At 62.9% G+C, this 20,719-nt stretch overlaps 1 protein-coding gene across 1 annotated transcript in view; it reads right to left on the reverse strand.

Moving 5' to 3' along the window:
* LOC144251243 (broad substrate specificity ATP-binding cassette transporter ABCG2-like) overlaps positions 1 to 20,234 on the reverse strand; it is a 106,907-nt gene extending 86,673 nt beyond the window's left edge. The window contains 2 exon segments of the mRNA XM_077794269.1: positions 19,919 to 20,089; positions 20,172 to 20,234. Of these exon segments, the coding sequence (XP_077650395.1) occupies positions 19,919 to 20,089; positions 20,172 to 20,234 (234 nt within the window).
* Between the last annotated feature and the right edge of the window lie 485 nt (positions 20,235 to 20,719).

Here is a 20,719-nt window from a genome sequence, read left to right on the forward strand (position 1 = left end):
CAGGGGACTTCCCCATTCAGGAGGTAGACTCATCCAGCCTGTGTGCCCAGAGGAACTCCTTACTCCACCCCAGTCAGGGTCAAGGGCACTCCCTCCTCCAGGGGCAAGACCCCCTCTACCCTTGGTGCCAGAGGTAGGGAGCTCCACAACTTGCTGCAGCCAGAGTGGAAGGGACTCCCCTCTCCAGGAGGGAGACCCCTCCACCCTGGGAGAAGGAGGGAGCTACTCATGCTGATGCAGCCAGGGTCTAGGGCACTCCCTTCTCCAGGGGCAAGAAGACTCCAATCTGTGTGCCAGGGGAAGCTCCTCAGGCCTCTGCAGCCAGCCTCAAGGGGATTCCCATCTCCAGGGGTGGGATCACTTCACCCTGGGTGCCAAGGGGAGCTCTGCATGCTGCTGCAGCCAGGGTCCAGGGGACTCCCCCCACCAGGAACGAGAACCCTCCACCCTGGGTGAGGTGGAAGCTCCACACTCCACTGCACCCAGTCAAGAAAACTCCCCATCAAGGGGCGAGATCCCTCCACCCTGGGTGCCAGGAGTACTTCCACACACCACTGCACCCAGGTAGAGGGGACTCTCCCCTCCAGGGGATAAACCCCTCCACCCTGAATGCAGGGGGAAGCTATGCATACTGCTGCAGCCAGGGTCCAGGGCACTCCCTTCTCCAGGGGCCAGAAGACTCCAACCTGTGTGCCAGGGGAAGCTCCTCAAGCCTCTGCAGACAGACTCAAGGGGACTCCCATCTCCAGGGACAGGACCACTCCACCCTGAGTGCCAGGGGTAGCTCTGCATGCTGCTGCACTCAGGGTTGAGGGCACTCCCCTCTCCAGGGGACACCCCTCTACCCTGGGTGCCTGGTGGAGCTCCACACACCGCTGCAGCCAGGGTTGAGGAGACTTCCCCATCTAGGGGTGAAACCCCTCAACCCTGGGTACAGGGGAGATCTCCACAGCTGCTGAACCCTGGCTGGAGGGGACTGCCTTCTCCAAAAATGGGACCCCGCCACCCTGGGTGCCAGTGGGGGGAGCTCCACATGATGCTTCACCCAGGCTCCAGGGGACTCCCCCCTCCAAGAGCTAGACCCCTTCACCCTGGTTGCCTGGTGGAGCTCCGCAGGCAGCGCAGCCAGGCTGAGGGAACATTCTCATCCAGCAGTGAAACCCCTCCATCCTGGGTGGCAGGGTGCGCTACACAGGCCACTGCACACAGGCTCTAGAAGATTCCCCCATCAAGGGGCGAGACCCCTCCACTCTGGGTTCGAGGGGAGCTCCGCATGCTGCTGCTGCCAGGGTTATGGGGACTCCCCCTCCAGTGGCAAGACCCCTCCAACTTCGGTGCCTGGGGATCGCTCCGCATGTCAATGCAGCCAGGGTCCAGTGGACTCCCCCATCCAGGGGCGAGACCTCTCAACCCTGAGTAATGAGAGAGCCGTGCACGCCATTGCAGCCAGGGTCCAGGGCACTCCGGGCACCAGGGGCAAGATCCCTTCACCCGGTGCCCTAGGGAGCCCCGCACATGCTGAACTAGGCTCCAGGGGACTCTCCCTTCCATGGGCGACACCTCTCCACCTTGGGGGCCAGGGGGAGCTCTGCATGCTGCTGCAGCCAGACTCCAGGGGACACCCTTCTCCAGGGGCAGGACTCCTCCACCCAGGGTGCCAGGGTAAGCTCAGCATGCTGCTGAAGCCAGGGTCAAGGGCACTCTCTTCTCTAGGTTCGAGACCCCTCTCACCTGGGTCCCAGGGGGAGGTCCACACACCACAGAAACCAGGGTGCAGGGTACTTCTCCCTCCAGGGGCTGGTCCCCTCCACCCTGGGTGCAGGAAGGAGCTCCACATGCTGCAGTAGCCAGGGTCAAGGGGATTCCCTCCTCCAGTTGACAAACCCCTCTAACCTGGGCGCCAGGGAGAGCTTCCACATGCCCCTGCTTCCAGGCTCCAGGGGACTCCCTGTTCCAGGAGTGAGACCCCTCCACTCTGGTTGCCTGAGGGAGCTTCTTACATCATCCAAGCCAGGATGGAGTGAACACCGGAGTCCAAGGACAAGACCCCTTCACACTGGGAGCCAGGGGAGCTCTGCATGCTGCAGCCAGGGTCCATGGCACTTCCCCTTCCAGGGGAGAGACCCCTTCACCCTGGGTGCCAGGGGGAGCTCAGCACGTTGCTGCAGCCAGGGTCCATGGCACTTCCCACTCCAGGCACGGGACCCCTCCAACCTATGTGCCTAGGGAATCTGTGCATGCTGCCTAGCCAGACTGGAGAAGACTCTCTTCTCCAGGGGCAGGACCCCTCCACCCTGGGTGCCAGAGGGGAGTCCCATAAGATTCTGCACCCAGGCTCAGTGGACTTCCCCCATCCAGGGGCGAGACCCCTGAACCCTGGGTGCTGGGGGTTGCTCTGCACGCTGCTGCAGCCAGGGCCGAGGGCCCTCCCTACTCTAGGGGAGATACCCCTCCACCTTGGGTGCAGGGGAAAGCTCCTCAGGCTGCTGCACCCAGGCTCCAGGGGAATCCCCCATCCAAGGGTGAGAATCCTCCACCCTGGGTGCAGGAGGAGCTCCATAGGCAGATGCATCCAGGGTCTCCAATCACTGGAGTCCTAGGTCTCCTCCTCCAATCACTGGACCCCTCCACCCTAGGTGCAATGGGGAGCTCTGCAAGCTGCTGCAGCCAGACTCCAGGGGATTCCCTTCTCCAGGGGCAGGACTCCTTCACCCTGGGTGCCAAGGGGAGTTCATGCCGCTGCTCCCAGACTCAAGGGTACTCCCACCTCCATAGATGAAACCTCTCTGCCCTGGGTGCTGGGGCAGGAGCTCTGCATACTGCTGCAGCCAGATTCCAGGGGTCACTCCTCTCCAGGGGCAGGACTCCTCCACCCTGGGTGCAGGAAGGAGCTCCACATGCTGCAGTAGCCAGGGTCAAGGGGACTCCCTCCTCCAGGTGAGAAACCCTTCTAACCTGGGTGCCAGGGAGAGCTTCCGCATGCCACTGCACCCAGGCTCAAGGGGACTCCCTGTTCCATAGGCGAGACCCCTCCACCTTGGTTGCCTGAGGGAGCTTATTATGTTATCCCAGCAATGGTGGAGTTTACAGCCCAGTCCAGGAGCAAGACCCCTTCACCCTGGGAGCCAGGGGAGCTCTTCATGCTGCAGCCAGGATCCATGGCACTTCCCCCTCCAGGGGCGAGCCCCCTCCACCCTGAATGCCTAGTGAGGTATGCAGGTTACTGCACCCAGGGTCCAGGACACTCTCTTCTCCAGGTGTGAGATCCCTACACCCTGGGTGCCTGGGGGAGCTCCAAACACCACTGCAGCCAGGGTAGAAGGGACTCCCATCTCCAGGGGGGAGACTCCTCCAACCTGAGTGCCAGGGGGAGCCCCACACTCTGCTGCAGCCAGGGTCGAGGGGATGCTCCCCCTCAGGGGCGGGACCCTACCAACCTAGGTGCCAGGGCAAGCTCTGCATGCTGCCACAACCAGGCTCCAGGGGACTCCCCCTCCAGGATCCAGGCCCCTGTGGGAAGCCATTCTCACACCTGACTAAATACCACCCTGATTGGGTGTGAGGCGCTCAGACCAGCTGCAACAGAGCTTTCACCACCCTTTCCAGGTGAGAGGGCTTGTCCATGTGGGGGTGTGGCTGACCATTGACCTGGAAACCAATCACTGACCCTGACTTTGGAATGCCGTCTCCCTCCACCTTCATTGGATGGAATTTTCTCCTGAATATTTTGTTCCCCAATAAAAGCCCACTTTCTGGTGTGCTTCTTCCTCTCCCCTGCTGGTCTCTTGTGTAAACCTTGCTACAGCCAGGTGGCTCCAGGCATGAGCCAGGAAAAGCCATCTCTGAGCTGGGCAAGAAAAAGCTAAATTGAGTTTTATGTGTCTTTATTTTGATCTCACTAGTTAACTTCTATGTTTGGAACCTCTAGTAGGAAGGTAGCTGCTGGTTGCACAGCAGAGCCCCTCCACGCTGGGTGCCTGGGATCCCTCTACAGCCACTTCAGCCAGAGTTGAGGGGACTCCATTCTCCAGTGGCAGGACCAATCCACCCTGGTTAGGGGGCTGAGGGAGCTCCGCATGCCATCGGGTACCCAGGCTCTGAGACTCCCCTCTCAAGGTGCAAAACCCCTCCAACTTGGGAGCGGGGGGGGGGATTCATTCGCTGCCCCAGCCAGGGTGGAGGGCACTTTCTCCTCCAGGGGCCGGACCCCTCCACCCTGGGTGCCTGAAGAAGCTCTGCACACTGCTGCGGTAAGGATCCAGGATACTTCCCTTCCAGGGGAAAGACCCCTCCAACCTGGGTGCAAGGGGGAGCTTCACACACCGTTGCAGCCAGGATTGAGGGCACTTTCCCCTCCAGGAGGTAGACCCCTCCACCCTGGGTGCCTGGGATCACTCAGTATGCTGCCACTGCACCCAGAGTCCAGGGGAATGCCCCCTCCCAGGAAGGGACCTCTCCACCCTAGGTGCCTGGAAGAGCTCCCCACACAGCTGCAACCAGGCTTGAGAGGACTCCCTTCTCCAGACTTGAGACCCCTCCACCCTGGGTGAAGGGGGGAGCTCCACACACAGCTTCACCAAGGCTTCAGGGGACTTCCTCCTCCTAGGGCTAGATCCCTCCACCCTGGGCGCCTGGGGTCGCTCCACAGCCACTTCATCCAGGATCCAGTGGACTCTCCCATCTAGGGGCGAAACCCCTTCACCCTAGGCGCCTTGGAGAGCTCTGCATGTTGCCACAGCCAGACTTAAGGGGACTCCCTCTACAAGTGCGGGACCCCTCCACCCTGGGTGTCAGGGGGAGCTCCGCATGCTGCCCTAGCCAGGGTTGAGGGCATTCCCTCTCCTGGGGCAAGGCCCCTTCACCCTGGGGGCCAGGGGGAGCTTTGTACACCGCCCTGCCAGGATGAAGGGCACTTTCTCCTCCAAGAACTAAACCCCTCCACCCTGGGTGCAGGGGAGAACTCCACACACTGTCACAGCCAAAGTCGAGGGCACTACCCCCTCCAGGGGCAAGACTCCTACACCCTGGGTGCCTGGGGTCACTCCGCAGCGGCTTCAGTAAGAATTGAGTGGAGTCCCCCCTCCATGGGTGAGATTCCTCCAACCTGGGTGTCAGGGGAAGTTCCCTATGCTGCCCCAGCCTGGGTGGAGGGCACTCCCGCCTCCAGGGCAAGACCCTTCCACCCTGGGTGCAGGAGGGAACTCCATACACCTCCCCAGCCAGGGTGGAGGGCACTCCCCCCTCCAGAGGCAAGACCCCTCTACCATGGGAGCCAGGGGAGCTCTACATGCTGCAGCCAGAGTGGAGTCCAGGGCACTCCCCTTTCAGGGCGACACCCCTCCACCATGGGTGCTGGGGGAGCTCCGCATGCCTCTGGACCCAGACTCCAGAAGACTCCCACTTTCAGGAGTGAGACCCGTCCACGCTGGGTGCAGGGGGGAATCTCTGAACGCCACTGCACCCAGGCTCCAGGAGACTTCCCACTCCAGGGGCGAGACCCTCCATCCTGGGTGCCAAGGGGAGCTCAGCATGCCACTGCAGCGAGGGTTGAGAGCACTTTCCCCTCTATGGATGAGACCCCTCCAACCTGTGTGCCCAGAAAAGCTGTGCATGCGGCCACACCCAGGGTCGAAGGGACTCCCCGCTCCAGGGGGATATCCCCCCACCCTGGATGCTGTGGGGGGAAGGTCCATATGCCATGGGAGCCAGGGTCCAGGGAACTCCCTCCTCCAGGACCGGGACCCCTCCACCCTGGGAGCTGGGGGAAGCACCCCATGCTTCTGCAGCCAAGGTCCAGGGCACTCCCCTCTACAGGGGCAAGACCCCCTCCACCCTAGGTGCCTGGGGGAGCTCCACACACCGCGGCAGCCAGGGTCAAGGGGACACCCCCACCGGGGGCGAGACCCTCCAACTTGAGTGCCAAGGGGAACTCAGCGTGCCACTGCAGCCAGGGTTGAGAGCATTTTCCCCTCCAGAGGGCAGACTCCTCCAAACTGGGTGCTGGGGTTGGCTCTGCGCTTCAGCTAGGATCAAAAGGAATCCCCCTTCCATTGGCGGGACCCCTTTTCCCTAGCTGCCTGGGGAGCTCCATGAGCTGCTGATCCCAGGCTCCATGGGATTCCCCCCTCTAGGCTTGACACCTCTTCACCCTGGAAGCCTAGGGAGCTCTGCATGGTGCTGCAGCCTGGTTGGAGGGCACTCCACCCTCTAGGGGCGAGACCCCTCAACCCTGTGTGCCCAAGAAAGCTCTGCAGCCATCAAACCCAGGGTCGAGGGCACTCCCCCCTCCAGTGGAGAGACCCTTCAACCCTGGCAGCCAGGGGGAGCACTCCTCTCTGCTGCAGCCAGGGTCGAGGGCACACCCCTCTACAGGGGCGAGACTTCTCCACCCTAGGTGCCTGGGGGAGCTCCATACACCATGGCAGCCAGGATCCAGGGGACTCTTCCCCCCAGCGGGGAGACCCCTCCACCCTGGGTGCCTGGAGGAGCTCCTTATTCCACCTCAGCCAGGGTCATCGAGGGCACTCCCTCATCCATTGGCGAGACCCCTCCACCCTTGATGCCAGGGGGAGCTCCACAGTCCTCCATAGTCAGGGTCCACTGCACTCCCCCCCCCTGCAAAGGGGAGACCACTCCACCCTGGGTGACAGGGGGAGCTCTCCACACTTAGCCTCAGCCAGGGTCCATGGGACTCCCCCCGCCCCACAGGGGCGAGACATTTCCATCATAGGTGCTGGGGGTCGCTCTGCCTGCCACTGAAGCCAGGGTCAAGGGAACTTCCCCCTACAGGGGCGAGACCCCTCCACCCTAGAAGCCTGGGGGAGCACCACAGGCCACTGCAGCCAGGGTCCAGGAGACTCCCCCCTTCAGGGGGGGAGACCCTCCCACCCTGGGTGCAGGAAGGAGCTCTGCATGCTACTGCAGCCTTGTCTAGGGCACTCCCCCCTCAAAGGGAGAGGCCCTTTCAACTTGGGGGAGCTCTGCAAGCCCCTCAAGGGGGAGACCCCTAGACCTAGGTGCTGGGGGAGTTCCCGAGCCTTGCAGCCATGGTCTAGGAGACTGCCCCCTCCAGGGTTGAGACCCCTCCACCCTTGGTGCTGGAGGGAGCTCCGCCCTCCCTGCAGCCAGGGTCCAGGGGACTCCACTCCAGGGGCAATACCCCTCCACAATGGGTGCCTGCAGGAGCTCCTTACTCTGCTCCAGCCAGGGTTGAGGACACTCCCCCCCTCCAAGTGAGAGATCCCTCCACCCTGGGTGCTGGGGGTCACTCAGAAAGCCTCTGTAGCCTTGGTCGAGAGGACTGCTCCCCTCCAGGAGGGTGACCCCTCCATCCTTGGGTCCTGGGGGAGCTTCATATACTGCTGCATCCAGGGTCGAGGGGACTCCCCCATCCAGGGGTGCCTGGAGGAGCTCCTTACTCTGCCCTAGCCAGGGTCAAGGGCACCCCCTTCTCCAGGTACAGGACCACTCCACCCACCCTGGGTGCCTAGGGGAGCTCCAAACACCACTGCAGCCAGGGTGGAGGGGACTCCCATTTCTACCTAGAAGACTCCCCCCTCAAGGGGCGAGACCCCTCCACCCTGGTGCCAGGGGAGCTCCTCACGAAGCTGCACCAGGTTTGAGGGGATTTTCCCCTCCAGGGGGGAGACCCCTCCAACCTGTGTTATGGGGGGAGCTCATCACGCCTGCATGTTGTAGCAGCCAGACTCCAGGGGACTTCCTTCTAGAGGTGCGGGACCCCACCACCTTGAGTGCCAGGGGGAGCTCTGCAGGCTGCTGTACCCAGGCCCGAAGAGACTCCCGCCTAAAGCGGGGAGATACCTCCACCCTGGGTGCAGGGGAGGAGCCCCTTACTCTGCCCAAGCCATGATCAAGGGTACTACCCGCTCCAGAGGCGACACTCCTCCACCTTGGGTGCCCTGGGGAGATCCGCATGCCGCCCCAGCCAAGCTTGATGGGACTCCGCCCTCCAGAAGCGAGACCCCTCCAACCTGGGTGCCAGGATGAGATCCACAGGGTGCTGCACCCCGGCTCCAGGAGATTCCCCCCTCAAGGGGCTAGAACCCTCCACCCTGGGTGCCAGGGGAGCTCCTCATGCTGCTGCAGCCAGGGTTGAGGAGACTTTCCCCTCCAGGGGCAAGACCCCTCTGACCTGGGTTGCGGGGGGAGCTCAGCACGCCTGCAGCCATGATGGATAGGACTCCTGCATCCAGGGTGGAGACCTCTCCAACCTTGGTGGTGCTGGAAGGAGCTCTGCAAGCTGCTGCTGCCAGGGTCCAGGGCACTCCCTTCTCCAGGAGCGAGACCCCTCCAACCTGGGTACCTGAGGAGCCTCATAAACCACTGAAGCAAGGGTCGAGTGGTCTTCCCCCTCCATGGGCGAGAACCCTCCACCCTGGGTGTTGGGGGAGCTCAGCACACAGCTGCAGCCAGGCCAGAGGGAACTCACCCCTCCAGGGGCGAGACCCCTCCATCCTGGATGCCTGGGGTCTCTCCACATGACACTGCAGCCAGGGTCGAGGGGAATCCCCCCATCAAGGGCGAAATCCCTCCACTAGGAGCCTGGAGGAGCTCCCCACTCTGCTGCACCACCCAGGCTCGAGGGAACTCCCCCTCAGGCATGAGACCCCTCTACCCTGGGTGCCTGAGGTCACTCTTCATGCCACTGCAGCCAGGGTCAAGAGGAATCACAGCTCCAGCGGCAGGACCTCTCCACCCTAGATACCTGGGGGAGCTCCTCATGCTGTTGCACCCAGGTTCCAAGGAATTCCCCCTTCCAGGCATGAGACTCCTCCATCTAGGGTGCCAGGCGGGGGAAGGGGGGAGCTCCGCATGCCACTGCACCTAGGCTTGACTGGACTCCACCCTCCAGGGGTGAGACCCCTCCACTCTGGCTGCCTGGGGTTGCTTCCCAGCTGCTCAACCACATTCCAGTGGACTCCTCCCTCTAGGGTGGGTACCCCTCCACATTAGGTGCCCTGGAGAGCAGAGCTCTGCATCCTGCTGCAGCCAAACTCGAGGGGACTCCCTTCTAGAGATGCGGGACCCCACCACCCTGGGTGCTGGGGGAGCTCTGCAGGCCTTGGCTTCCAGGATCAAGGACACTCCCTACTCCAGGGGTGAGACCCCTCCACCTTGGGTGTCAGGGGGAGCTTCCCACGCTGCTGTAGCCAGGTTCAAGGGGACTTCCCACTCCAGGGGTAAGATCCCTTTTCCCTGGGTGCCATGGGGAGCTCTGCATACCTCCGAAACCCGACTCCAGGGGACTCCCATCTCCAGGGGCGGGACCCCTACACCCTGGGTGCCTGAAGGAAGTCCTCACTCCACCCCAGCCAGAGTGGAGGGCACTCCCTTCTCCAGGGGAGAGACCCCTCCACCCTGGGTGCCCAGAGGAGCTTCTTACTCTGCCCCAGCCAGGGTCGAGGGCAGTCCCCCCTCCAGGGGCAAGAACTCTGTTGGGGGATCTCTGCATGCAGCCGCAGCCAGGGTCCAGAGGACTCCCTCCTCCAGGTGCAAGACTCCTCCTCACTGGGTGCAGGGAGGAGCTCCTTACTCCGACCAAGCCAGGGTCCAGGGCAATTCCCCTTATATGGGCGAGACCCTATCACCCTGTGTGCTAGGGAGAGCTACCACGGTGGAGGGGTCTCAGGATGGTATACCCAGGCTCCAGGGGACTCCCTTCTCCAAGAAAGGAACCCTGCCACCCTGGGTACCAGAGGGAGCCCCTCAGGATGCTTCACCCAAATTACAGAGGACTCCCCTCTCCAGGGGCATGAACCCTCCACCCTTGATGCCAGGGGGAGCTCTGCATGGCGCTTCAGCCTGACTCCAGGAGACTCCTTTCCCCGGTAAGGGGACCCTGTCACCCTGGGTGTCAGGGGAAGCTCCGCATGATGCAGCACCCAGGCTCAAGGAAACTCCCCCCTCCAGGTGCAAGACCCCTCCACCCAGGGCACCCAGGAGGGGAGAGCTCAGCATGCCGCTGCAGCTAGACTCCAGTGGACTCCTCCCTCCAGGGGCGAGACCCCTCCACCCTGGGTGCTGGGGTGAACTCCTCAGGCCACTGCACCCAGGCTCCAGGAGACTCCCGCCCCAAAGGGGCCTGACTCCTCCACCCTGGGGACCAGTGGGAGCGCCACAAGCTGCTGTGACTCCCAAATCCTGGGGCGTGACCCCTACAATTTGGGTGCCTGGGGGAGCTCTGCACACCAAGGCAGCCGGGCTCAAGGGGATTCCCCCCTCCAGGAGTGAGACTACTCCAACCTGTGTTCCTTGGGAGCTCAGCACACCTTCAACCAGATGGAGGGCATCCCCCTCCAGGAGCCACTGCATATGCATTCTCAAGGAGAATCTCAATTCTCAAGGAGAATCCCCCCTCCAGGGGCGAGATCCCTCCACCCTGGGTGCCTGGGGGAGTTCTGCATGATGCCACAGTCAGACTTGAGGGGACTCCCTTCTACAGGGGCAGGACTTCTCCACTCTGGATGCCAGGGTGGAGCTCAGCAGACCTTGGCACCCAGCCTCGAAGAGACTTCCCCTTCAAGGGGTGAGACTCCTCCACCCTTGGTGTTAGGGGGAGCTCCGCACGCAGCTGCAGCCAGAGTTGAGGGGACTCCTCCCTTCGGGGCAAGACCCTTCCACCCTGGGTTCCGGGGAGCCCGAATGCCACAGCAGCCAGGGTCAATGGGATTCCCCGCTCCAGATACCAGACTCCTCCACCCTGGTTGCTTGGGATAGCTCCACATGCAGCCAGGGTTCAGGGGACTCCTCCCTCCAGGGGTGGGACCCCTCCACCCTAGGTGCAGGGGTGAGCTTTTCACACTGGTGCAGCCAGACTCACAGGGACTCCCTTCTCCAGGGGCGGGACTCTTCCACCCTGGGTGCCAGAAGGAGCTCCACTGGCTTCTGCAGCCAGAATCTAGGGCACTCCGGGGAAAACGCTTCCAACTTGCATGCCAGGGGGAGCTCTGCAGCCAGGGTCGAGGGCACTTTACCCTCCAGGGTTTTGATTGCTCCACCCTTAATGCGGGGGGGGGGGGGAGCTGCGCATGCAGCTGCAGCTAGAGTCCAGGGGACTCCTCCCTCCAGGGGCGGGACCCCTCCACCCTAGGTGCCTGGGGGATCTCTCCATGCTGCCCATCCAGGGGCGAGACCCATGCCACCTAGGTGCCTGAGGTAGCTCTGCATGCTGCCGCAGCCATACTGTAGAAGGCTCCCTTCTTCAGGGGCGGGACCCCTCCACCCTGGGTGCCAGTGGGGAGCTCTGCACCCAGGCTCAAGTGGACTACCCCTCCAAGGACGAGACCCCTGCACCCTGGGTGACTGGGGTAGCTCTGCAGACAACCACACCCAGGCTCCAGGAGACTTTCCCATTCCAGGGGCGAGGCTCCTATACCCTGTGTGCCAGGGGGAGCTCTGCACACTGCCGCAGCCAGGGTTGATGGGACTCCTCCCCGCCGCAGCGGGACCCCAACACCCTAGGTGCAGGGGGAAGCTCTTCAACCTGCTGCATCCGGACTCCAGAGGACTCCCTTCTCTTGGGGTGGGATCCCTTCACCCTAGGTGCCCTGGGGAGCTCTGTATGCTGCCGCAGCCAGACTCCCTTTTACAGGTGCGGGACCCCTTCACCCTGGGTGCCAGAGGGGAGATCCACAGGCTGCTGCTCCCAGGCTCCAGGAGACTCCCCCCTCAAGGGCCGAGTCCCCTCCATCCTGGGTGTCAGGGTGATCTCCGCATGACACTGCAGCCAGGCTTTAGGAAACTCCTGCCTCCAGAGGCAAGACCCCTCGACCCTGAGTGCCAGGGGGAGCTCCTTATGCCGCCCCAGCCAGGGTGGAAGGCACTTTCTCCTCCAGGTGCTAGACCCCTCCACCCTGGGTTTTAAGGATAGCTCCCTCCAGGGCGGGACCCCTTCACCCTAGGTGTGAAGGAGAGCTCTGCACAATGTTGATGCCAGATTCAAGGGGACTCCCATCTCAAGGGGCGGGACCATTTCACCTTGAGTGGTGAGGGGGGGTGCTCCGCAGGCAGCAGCACCCAGGCTCTATGAGACTCCCCTTTCAAGGTGCGAAATCCCTCCACCCTGGGTGCTGGCAGGGAGGGGGGCAGAGCTCTACACGCAGACACAGACAGGGTCTAGGGGTCTCTATCCTTCAATGGCAGGATCCCTCCAACCTAGGTGCCAGGGGGAGGTCAGCACGCTGCTGCAGTCAGGGTGGAGGGTACTCCCTCTCCAGGGGCGAGACCCTTCCACCCTAGGTGCCCAAGGGAGCTCTGCATGCTGCTACAGCCAGACTGGAGGAGAATCCTTTCTCCAGGGGCGGGACCCCTCCACCCTGGCTGCAGGGGGGAGCTACTCAAGATGCTGCACCCAGGCTCAAGTGAACTCCACCCTTCAGGGACGTGACCCCTCCACACTGGGTGACTGGGGAAGCTCCGCAGGATACAATACCCATGCTCCTGGAGACTTCCCCACTCCGGGATGAGGCCCCTGTACCTTGGGTGCTCCGCATGCTGCTGCAGGCAGGCTTGAAGAGACTCCCCCCTCCAGGGACAAGACCCCTCCACCCTAGGTGCGGGGGAGCTGCATCCCTGCTGCAGCCAGTTTCGAGGGGACTCCTCCATCCAGGTGCAAGACCCCTCCACCCTAGGTGCGGGGGGGGGGAACTCTTCACGAAGTCTCAGCCAGACTTGAGGGGATTCCCATCTCCAGGGGCCAGACCCCTTCACCCTGGGTGCGGGAGGGAGGGGAACTCCGCAAGCCTTCACAGCCAGGGTCGATGGGACTCCCCCCTCCATGGGCAAGAACCCTCCACCCTGGGTTCTGTGAGTAACTCTGCACAACCCTGAAGCCAGGGTATAGGAGACTCAGGCCTCCAGGGGTGATACCTCTCCACTCTGGGTGCCAGGAGGAGCTCCTTATTCTGCCCTAGCCAGGGTCCAGTGCATTCCTCTCTCCAGGGGCAAGACTCCTCCACCCTGCCTGCCAGAGGGAGCTCCTTATACTGCTGCAGCCAGGGTCGTGGGGATTTTCCCTCCAATGACAGGACCCCTCCACCCTAGGTGCAGGGGGAAGCTCTGCAGGCTGCTGCAGCCAGACTCCAGGGAACTCCCTTCTCCAGGGGCGGGACCCTCCACCCTGGGTGCCAGGGGGAGCTCCACAGCCATTACAGCCAGGGCCAAGGGTACTCCACATTCTAGGAGCATGACACCTCAACCCTGGGTTCCAGAGGGAGCTCCATATACAGCCCCAGCCAGGTTCCAGGGCACTCCCCCCTCCAGGGGCGAGACCCCTCCACCCTGGGAGACAGGAGGAGTTCAGCATGCTGCTGCAGCCAGGGTTGAGGACACTCCCCTCCTCCAGAGGAGAGAGAACTCCAACCTGGTTTCCTGTGGGAGTTCCACAAGCCACTGCAGCCAGGGTTGAGGGCACTTTCCCCTCCGGGCGGGAGACCCTTCCAACCTAGGTGCCAGGGGAGCTCCACAAGCTGCAACCAGGGTATACAGGACTCCGCCCTCAAGGGGCAAGACCCCTCCACCCTTGGTGTCTGAGGGAGCTCAGCAAGCAGCCACAGCCAGGGTTGAGGAGACTTTCACCTCCAGGCTGGAGACCCCTCCACCATGGGTGCTGGGAAAGCTCTACAAGCCACTGCAGCCAGGGTCCAGAGCAGTCCCCTTTCCAGAAGGGAGACCTGTCTAACCTGGAAACCAGGGGTGGGGGGAGATCTCCATGCTGCTGCAGCCAGGCTGGAGGGGACTCCCCCCTCCAGGGGCAAGACTCCTCCCTTTTTGTGCCTGAGGGAGCTATGAACACCAAGGCAGCCAAGGTCAAGTGCACTCCCTTCTCCATGGGCAAGACCCCTCCAATCTAGGTGACAGAAGCAGCTCCACAAGCTCCCAAGCCAGGGTGGAGGGCACATCCCCCTCTAGAAGCGAGACCCCTTCAACCTGGGTGCCAGAGGGAGCTCCAAACGCTGCAGCAGCCAGGCTTGAGGGCATTCCCCACTCCAAGTAGGAGACCCCTCCAATCTGGATGGGGGGTGCTCCGCAGGACAATGCACCCAGGCTTCAGAGGACTACCCCTCCAGAGGTGAGACTTCTCCACTCTGGGTCCCAGAGAGCCCCTCATGCCGCTGCAGCCAGAGTTCAGCTGACTCCTTCCTCCAGGGGTGAGAACCCTCCACCCTGGGTGCCAGGGGGAGCTCCATATGCCGCCCCAGCCAGGACCCAGGGCACTACCCCTCTAGGACGAGACCCTTCATCCTGGGAGCCTGGCGGAGCTCTGCATGCTGCTGCAGCCAGGGTCAAGAGCACTCCCCACTTTAGGGGCCAAAGACACCTCCACCCTGGGAGCCAGGGGGAGCTCAAAACACTGCTGCAGCCAGGGTCCAGGGCATGCCCTGCTGCATGGGGGAGACCTTTCCACCCTAGGTGCCTGAGGTAGCTTAGCATGCCACTGCAGCCAGGGTAGAGAGTACTTACCCCTCCAAGGGCGAGATCCCTCTGCTGTGGTAGCCAGGGGAGCTCTGCATGCTGTAGCCAGGGTCAATGGCACTCCACCCCCAGCCAGGGGCAGAACCCCTACACCCTAGGGGCAGGGGGGAGCTCAGCATGCTGCTGCAGCCAGTCTCCAGAAGACTCCCTTTTCCAGGGGCAGGACCCATCCACCCTGGGTTCCAGAAGGAGCTGCACACTCTGCTGCAGTCAGGGTTGAGCGCACTTTGCCCTCCAGGGAAGAGACCCCTCTAACCTGGGTGCCTGGGGGAGCTCCTAAACCGCTGCACCCAGTGTCTAGGGCACTCCCCACTCCAGGGCCGAGACCCCTTCACCCTGAGTGCCAGGCGGAGCTCTGAACTCTGCTGCAGCCAGAGTCTAGGGTACTCTTCCATCCAAGGGTGGGACCCCTCCACCCTAGGTGCAGGAAGGAGCACTATATGCTGCTTTAGCCAGACTCCACAAGACTCCCTTCTCCAAGGGCAAGACCCCTTCACCCTGGGTGCCAGGGGGAGCTCTGCACTCCGCTGCACCCAGGGTCCAGGGGACTACCCCCTCCATGGGCGAAACCTCTCCATCCTGGGTGCTGAGGGGAGCTCTGCATGCTGCTACAGCCAGACTCCAGGGTATACTCTTCTTCAGGGGAGGGACTCCTCCACCTGGGTGCCAGGGGAAGCTCAGCATGCTGCTGAAGCCAAGGTCGAGGGCACTCCCTTCTCCAGGGGCGAGACCCCTCCAACCTGGGTCCCAGGGGGAGATCCATAAGCCATAGAAGCCAGGTTCCAGGGTACTCCTCTCTCCAGGGGCATCCCCTCCTGCCTGGGTGCAGCAAGGAGCTCCACTGGCTGCAGCATCCAGGGTCAAGGGACTCCCCACTCCAGGTGAGATACCCCTCCAATCTGGGTGTCTGGGAGAGCTCCGCATGCCACTGCCCCAGGCTCAAGGGGACTCCCTCTTCCAGGGGCTAGACCCCTCCACCCTGGGTGCCTGAGGGAGCTTCTTAAACCGCCCCACCAGGGTGGAGTGCACTCTCCCCTCCAGGAGGGAGACCCCTTCACCCTAGAAGCTCTGCATGTTGCAACCAGGGTCGATGGCACTTCCTCCCACAAGGGGCAAGACCCCTCCACCCTGAATACCAGGTGAGGACTGCAGGCTGCTACACCCAGGGTCAAGGGCACTCCCCACCTCCAGGGGCGAGACCTCTCGACCCTGGGTGCCAGGGGTAGCTCAGCACTCTGCTGCAGCCAGGGCCAAAGGGACTTCCCCCTCAAGGGGTGGGATCCCTTCATCCTAGGTGCCAGGGGGAGCTCTGCATGCTGCTGCAGCCAGACTCCAGGAGATTCCCTTCTACAGGGGCAGGACTTCTCCACCCTGGGTGTCAGGGGGAGCTCCTTAAGACATGATACACAGGCTCTAGGAGATACTTCCCTCAAGGGATGAGATCCCTTCACCCTGGGTGTCAGGGGAAGCTCCAAACTCCTATGAATCCAGGGTTGAGTGGACTCCTGCCTCCAGAGGCGAGACCCCTCCAACCTGGGTGCCAGGGGGAGCTCCACATGCCGCTGCAGCCAAGGGTGAGGGGACTTCACCCTCCAAGCGTGGTACCCCTTCAACCTAAGTGTCCAGGAAATCTGTGCATGATGCCCTAGCCAGACTGGAGGAGACTCCCTTCTCCAGGGGCAGAACCCTTCCACCCTGGGTGAGTGGGGGAGCTTCTAGGACACTGCACCCAGCCTCCAGGAGACTGCCCTACTCCAGGGGGGAGGCCCCTATACCCTGGATGCCAGGGTGAGCTCCACATGCTGCTGCAGACAGGCTCGAAGGGACTTTTTCCTCCAGGGGCAGACCCTTCCACCCTGGGTGCCAGGCAGAGCTCTACATGCTGCTGCAGTCCTGGTCTAGGGAACTTCTCCACCAAGGGGTAGGACCCCTCCACCCTAGGTGCAGGGAGGAGCTCTGTATGCTGCTGCAGCAGCCAGACTCCAGGGGACTCCCTTCTCAAGGGGCGGGACCCTGCCACTCTGCCAGAAGGAGCTCTGCAACACGCCGCTGCAGCCAGGATCTAGGGCATTCCCAAATCCAGGGGGGAGACCCCTAAAGCCTAGGTGACAGGGGGAGCTCCACAGGCCACTGCAGGCATGGTTGAATGCACTTTCCCCTCCAGGGGGAGACACCCCCACTCTGGGTGTAGGGGGTGCTCCGCACTCAGCGCAGCCAGGATACAGAGGACTCCCCCCTCCAGGGGCGAGACCCCTCCACCCTAGGTGGTGGGGGAGCCCTGCACGCCACAGCAGCCAGTCTTGAGGGCACTTCCCACTCCAGGAGCCAGAACCCTTCACCCTGGGTGCCAGGGGGATCTCCGCAAGCCGCTGCACCCAGGTTCGACTGGACTCCCCCCTCCATGGGTGAAACCTCTTGATATTGGGTGCTGGGGGAAGCTCTACATGCTGCTGCAGCCAGACTCCAGGGGACACCCTTCTCCAGGGGCGGGGCTCCTCTACCTGGGTGACAGGGAGAGCTCAGGACTCTGCTGAAGCCAGGGTCAGGTTGAGGGCACTCCCTTCTCCAGGGGCGAGACCCCCTCAACCTGGGTCCCAGGAAGAGGTCTACAAGCCACAGAAGCCAGGGTCCAGGGTACTCCTCTCTCCAAGGGGGGTCCCCTCCATCCTAGGTGCAGGAAGGAGCTCCACATGCTGCAGTAGCCAGGGTCAAGGGGACTCCCCCCTCCAGATGAGATAACCCTCCAACCTGGGTGCCAGGGAGAGCTCCACATGCTGCTGCATCCAGGCACAAGGGGATTCCCTCTTCCAGGTGTGAAACCCCTCCACCCTGGGTGCCTGAGGGAGGTTATTATGCTGCCCCAGCCAGGGTGGAGTGCAATCCCCTCTCCAGGGGCTAGACTCCTCCACCCTGAATGCCAAGTGAGGTCTGCAGGCTGATGCACCCAGTGTCCAGGTCACTTCCCCCTCCAGGGGCGAGGCCCCTCCACCATGGGTGCCAGGGGGAGCTCAGCATGCTGCCTCAGCCAGGGTGGAAGGGTCTTCTCCTCCAGGGGTGGACCCCTTCACCCTAGGTGCCCTGGGGAACTCTGCATGCTGCAGCAGCCAGACTCCAGGAGACTACCTTCTACAGGGGTGGGACCCCTCCACCCTGGGTGGCAGGGGGAGTTCCTCAGGCTGTGGCACACAGGCTCGAGGAGACTCCTCCCTCAAGGGGCGAGATCCCTTCACCCCATGTATCAGGGGAAGCTCCAAATGCCACTGCAGCCAGGGTTGAGGAGACTCCTGCCTCTAGGAGTGAGACCCCTCCAACCTGGGTGCCAGAGGGAGCTCCGCACACTGCTGCAGCCATGTCAAGGGGACATCCTCCTCCAGGTGTGGGTCCCCTCCAACATAAGTGCCTAGGGAATCTCTCCATGCTGCCCTAACCAGACTGGAGGAGACTCTGTCCTCCAGGGATGGGACCCCTCCACCCTGGGTGCCAGGGGAGAGTTCTGCATGATTCTGCACCCTGGCTCAGTGGACTCCCCCCTCCACAGATGACAGCCCTCACCCTGGGTGACTGAGGGAGCTCCACAGGCCACTGCACCCAGCCTCCAGGAGACTTCCCCACTCCAGGCGCGAGGCCCCTATACCCTGGGTGCCAGGGCTAGCTCCTCATCCTGCTGCAGCCAGACTCCATGGGACGCCTTTCTCCAGGGGCAGGACTCCTCCACCCTGAGTGTCAGGGGGAGCTCAGCCCACTGCTGAAGCCAGAGTCAAGGGCACTCCCTTCTCCAGGGGCGAGACCCCTCCAACCTGGGTCCCAGGGGGAGTTCCACAGGCCACAGAATCCAGGGTCCAGTGTACTCCTCCCTCCTGGGTCGGGTCCTCTCCACCCTGGGTGCATCAGGGTCGATGGCACTTCCTCCTCCAGTGGTGAGACCCCTTCACCCTGAATGCCAGGTAAGGTCTGCATGCTGTTGCTCCCAGGATAGAGGGCAATCCACCCTTCATGGGTGAGACCTGTACATACCCAGAGAATCTGTGCATGCTGGGGTAGCCAGACTGGAGGAAACTCCCTTCTCCAGGGGCGAGACCCCTCCATCCTGGGTGCCGGGGGATGGGGGGAGAGTTATGCATGATTCTGCACCCAGGCTCAGTGGACTCCCCCCTCCAGGGATGAGACCCCTCCAACCTGGGTGATTGGGGGAGCTCCACAGGCCACTGCACCCAGCCTCCAGGAGACTTCCCCACTCCAGGAGGGAGGCCCCTAAACCCTGGGTGCCAGGGCGAGCTCTGCTTGCTGCTTCAGACAGGCTCCAGGGAACTTTCCCCTCTAGGGGCGAGGGGTTGCCAGGGTGATGTCCACATGCTGCTGCAGCCTGTTTCAAGGGTACTCCCCTCTCCAGGTGGGAGGCCTTTCCACCCTGGGTTTCAGGGGTAGCTCCCTCCAGGGTGGGACCCCTCTACCCTAGGTGCGGGGGTGAGGGAGCTCCACTTGCTGCTGCAGGCAAGGTCTAGGGGACTCCCCCTTCAATGGCAGGACCCCCTCCAACCTGGGTGCCAGGGGAAGCACAGCATGTTGCTGCAACCAGACTCCAGGGGACTGCCTTCTCCAGAGGTAGGACCCCTTCATGCTGGGTGCCAGGGGTAGCACACCACGCTGCCACAGCCAGGCTCAAGGGCACTCCCTTCTCAGGGGTGAGACTCCCCCTATCTGGGTGACCAGGGGTGCTCCACATGCAGCTAAAGCCAGGGCCAAGTATACTCCACCCTCTAGGAGAGTGACACCTCAATCTGGGTTCCAGAGGGAGCTCCCCAAGCTGCTGAGCCAGGCTCAGTGTGCTACTCCCTCCAAAATGGAGACCCCTCCAACCTGGGTGCCAGGGTGTGCTCAGCAGGCCACCTCCACCGCACCCAGGCTTGAGGGGACTCCCCCCTCCAAGGGGAGACCCCTCCATCCAGGGTCCCTGTGGGAGCTCCGCAAACCACTGCTGCCAATGTCGAGGTGATTCCTTCCTCCAGGGGCGAGACCCCTCCACCCTGGGTGCCAGGGGGAGCTCCTCATGCTGCTGCAGCCAGGGTTGAGTGAACTCCCCCTACAGGAGTGGGACTCCTTTACCCTGTGTACCTGGGGAGCTCTGCACGCCACACCGCAGGCAGGGTTGAGGGGTCTCCTCCCTCCAGGGGCCAGACCCCTCCACCCTGGGTGCTCACCCTGCTGCAGCCAGGGTCGAGAGGACTCCCCCCTCCAGGGCGGGAAGCCTCCATCCTGGTTGCCAGGGAGAGGTCCATATGCTGCCCCAGGCAGGGTGGAGGATACTCCCTCTCCAGGGGAGAGATCCCTCCAACCTGTGTGTCTGAGGGAGCTCTGCACACATCCTCACAAGGATGCAGGGGACTCCTCCCTACAGGCACGAGCCCCCCACCCCCACCCCAGGCACCTTGGGTGCCAGTGGGAACTCTGCACACCTGAACACCGCTGCAACCACATTCCAGGGGATTCCCCGCTCCAGGGGCGAGACCCCTCCAACCTGGGTGCCTGAGGCAGCTCTGCAAGCCGCCTCAGCCAGGGTCCAGGGCACTTCCCATTCCATGGGCGAGATCCCTTTAACCTGGGTGCCAGGGGGAGCTCAACACACCTCTTCAGCAAGGGTCGATCTGAACTCCCTTCTCCAGGGGCAATACCCCTCTAACCTGGGTGCCTGAGACAGCTCTGCAAGCCGCCTCAGCCAGGGTCCAGGGCACTCCCCACTCCATGGGCGAGATCCCTTTAACCTGGGTGTCAGGGGGGAGCTCCGCACACCACTGCAGCCAGGATCCAGGGCACTCCCCCTCCCAGTGGGGAGACTCCTAATCTGGGTGCCAGGGGAGCTCCGCACATGGCTTCACTCAGGCTCCAGGAAACTCCTTCCTCCAGGGAGGAGACCCAACAACACTGGGTGCCAGGGGGAACTCCACAGGCCGCTGCAGCCAGTGTGGAGGGCAATTCCCACGCTAGGGGGGAGATCCCTCCAACCTGGGTGCCTGAGGGAGCTTCACAAGCTACCGCAGCCAGGGTGAAGGGCACTCTCCCATCCAGGGGTGACCCCTGCAACCTGGGTGCAGGTGGGAGCTCTGCACACCACCACAGCCAAAGTCGAGGGTACTCCCCACTGCAGGGGGGAGACTCCTCCAACCTGGTGGCCCATGGGATCTCCATAAGCCTCCACAGCCAGGGTGGAGGAGACTCCCCGCTCCAGGGT

Source organism: Urocitellus parryii (assembly GCF_045843805.1).
Source record: "Urocitellus parryii isolate mUroPar1 chromosome 10 unlocalized genomic scaffold, mUroPar1.hap1 SUPER_10_unloc_3, whole genome shotgun sequence".
Lineage (NCBI taxonomy): Eukaryota > Metazoa > Chordata > Mammalia > Rodentia > Sciuridae > Urocitellus > Urocitellus parryii.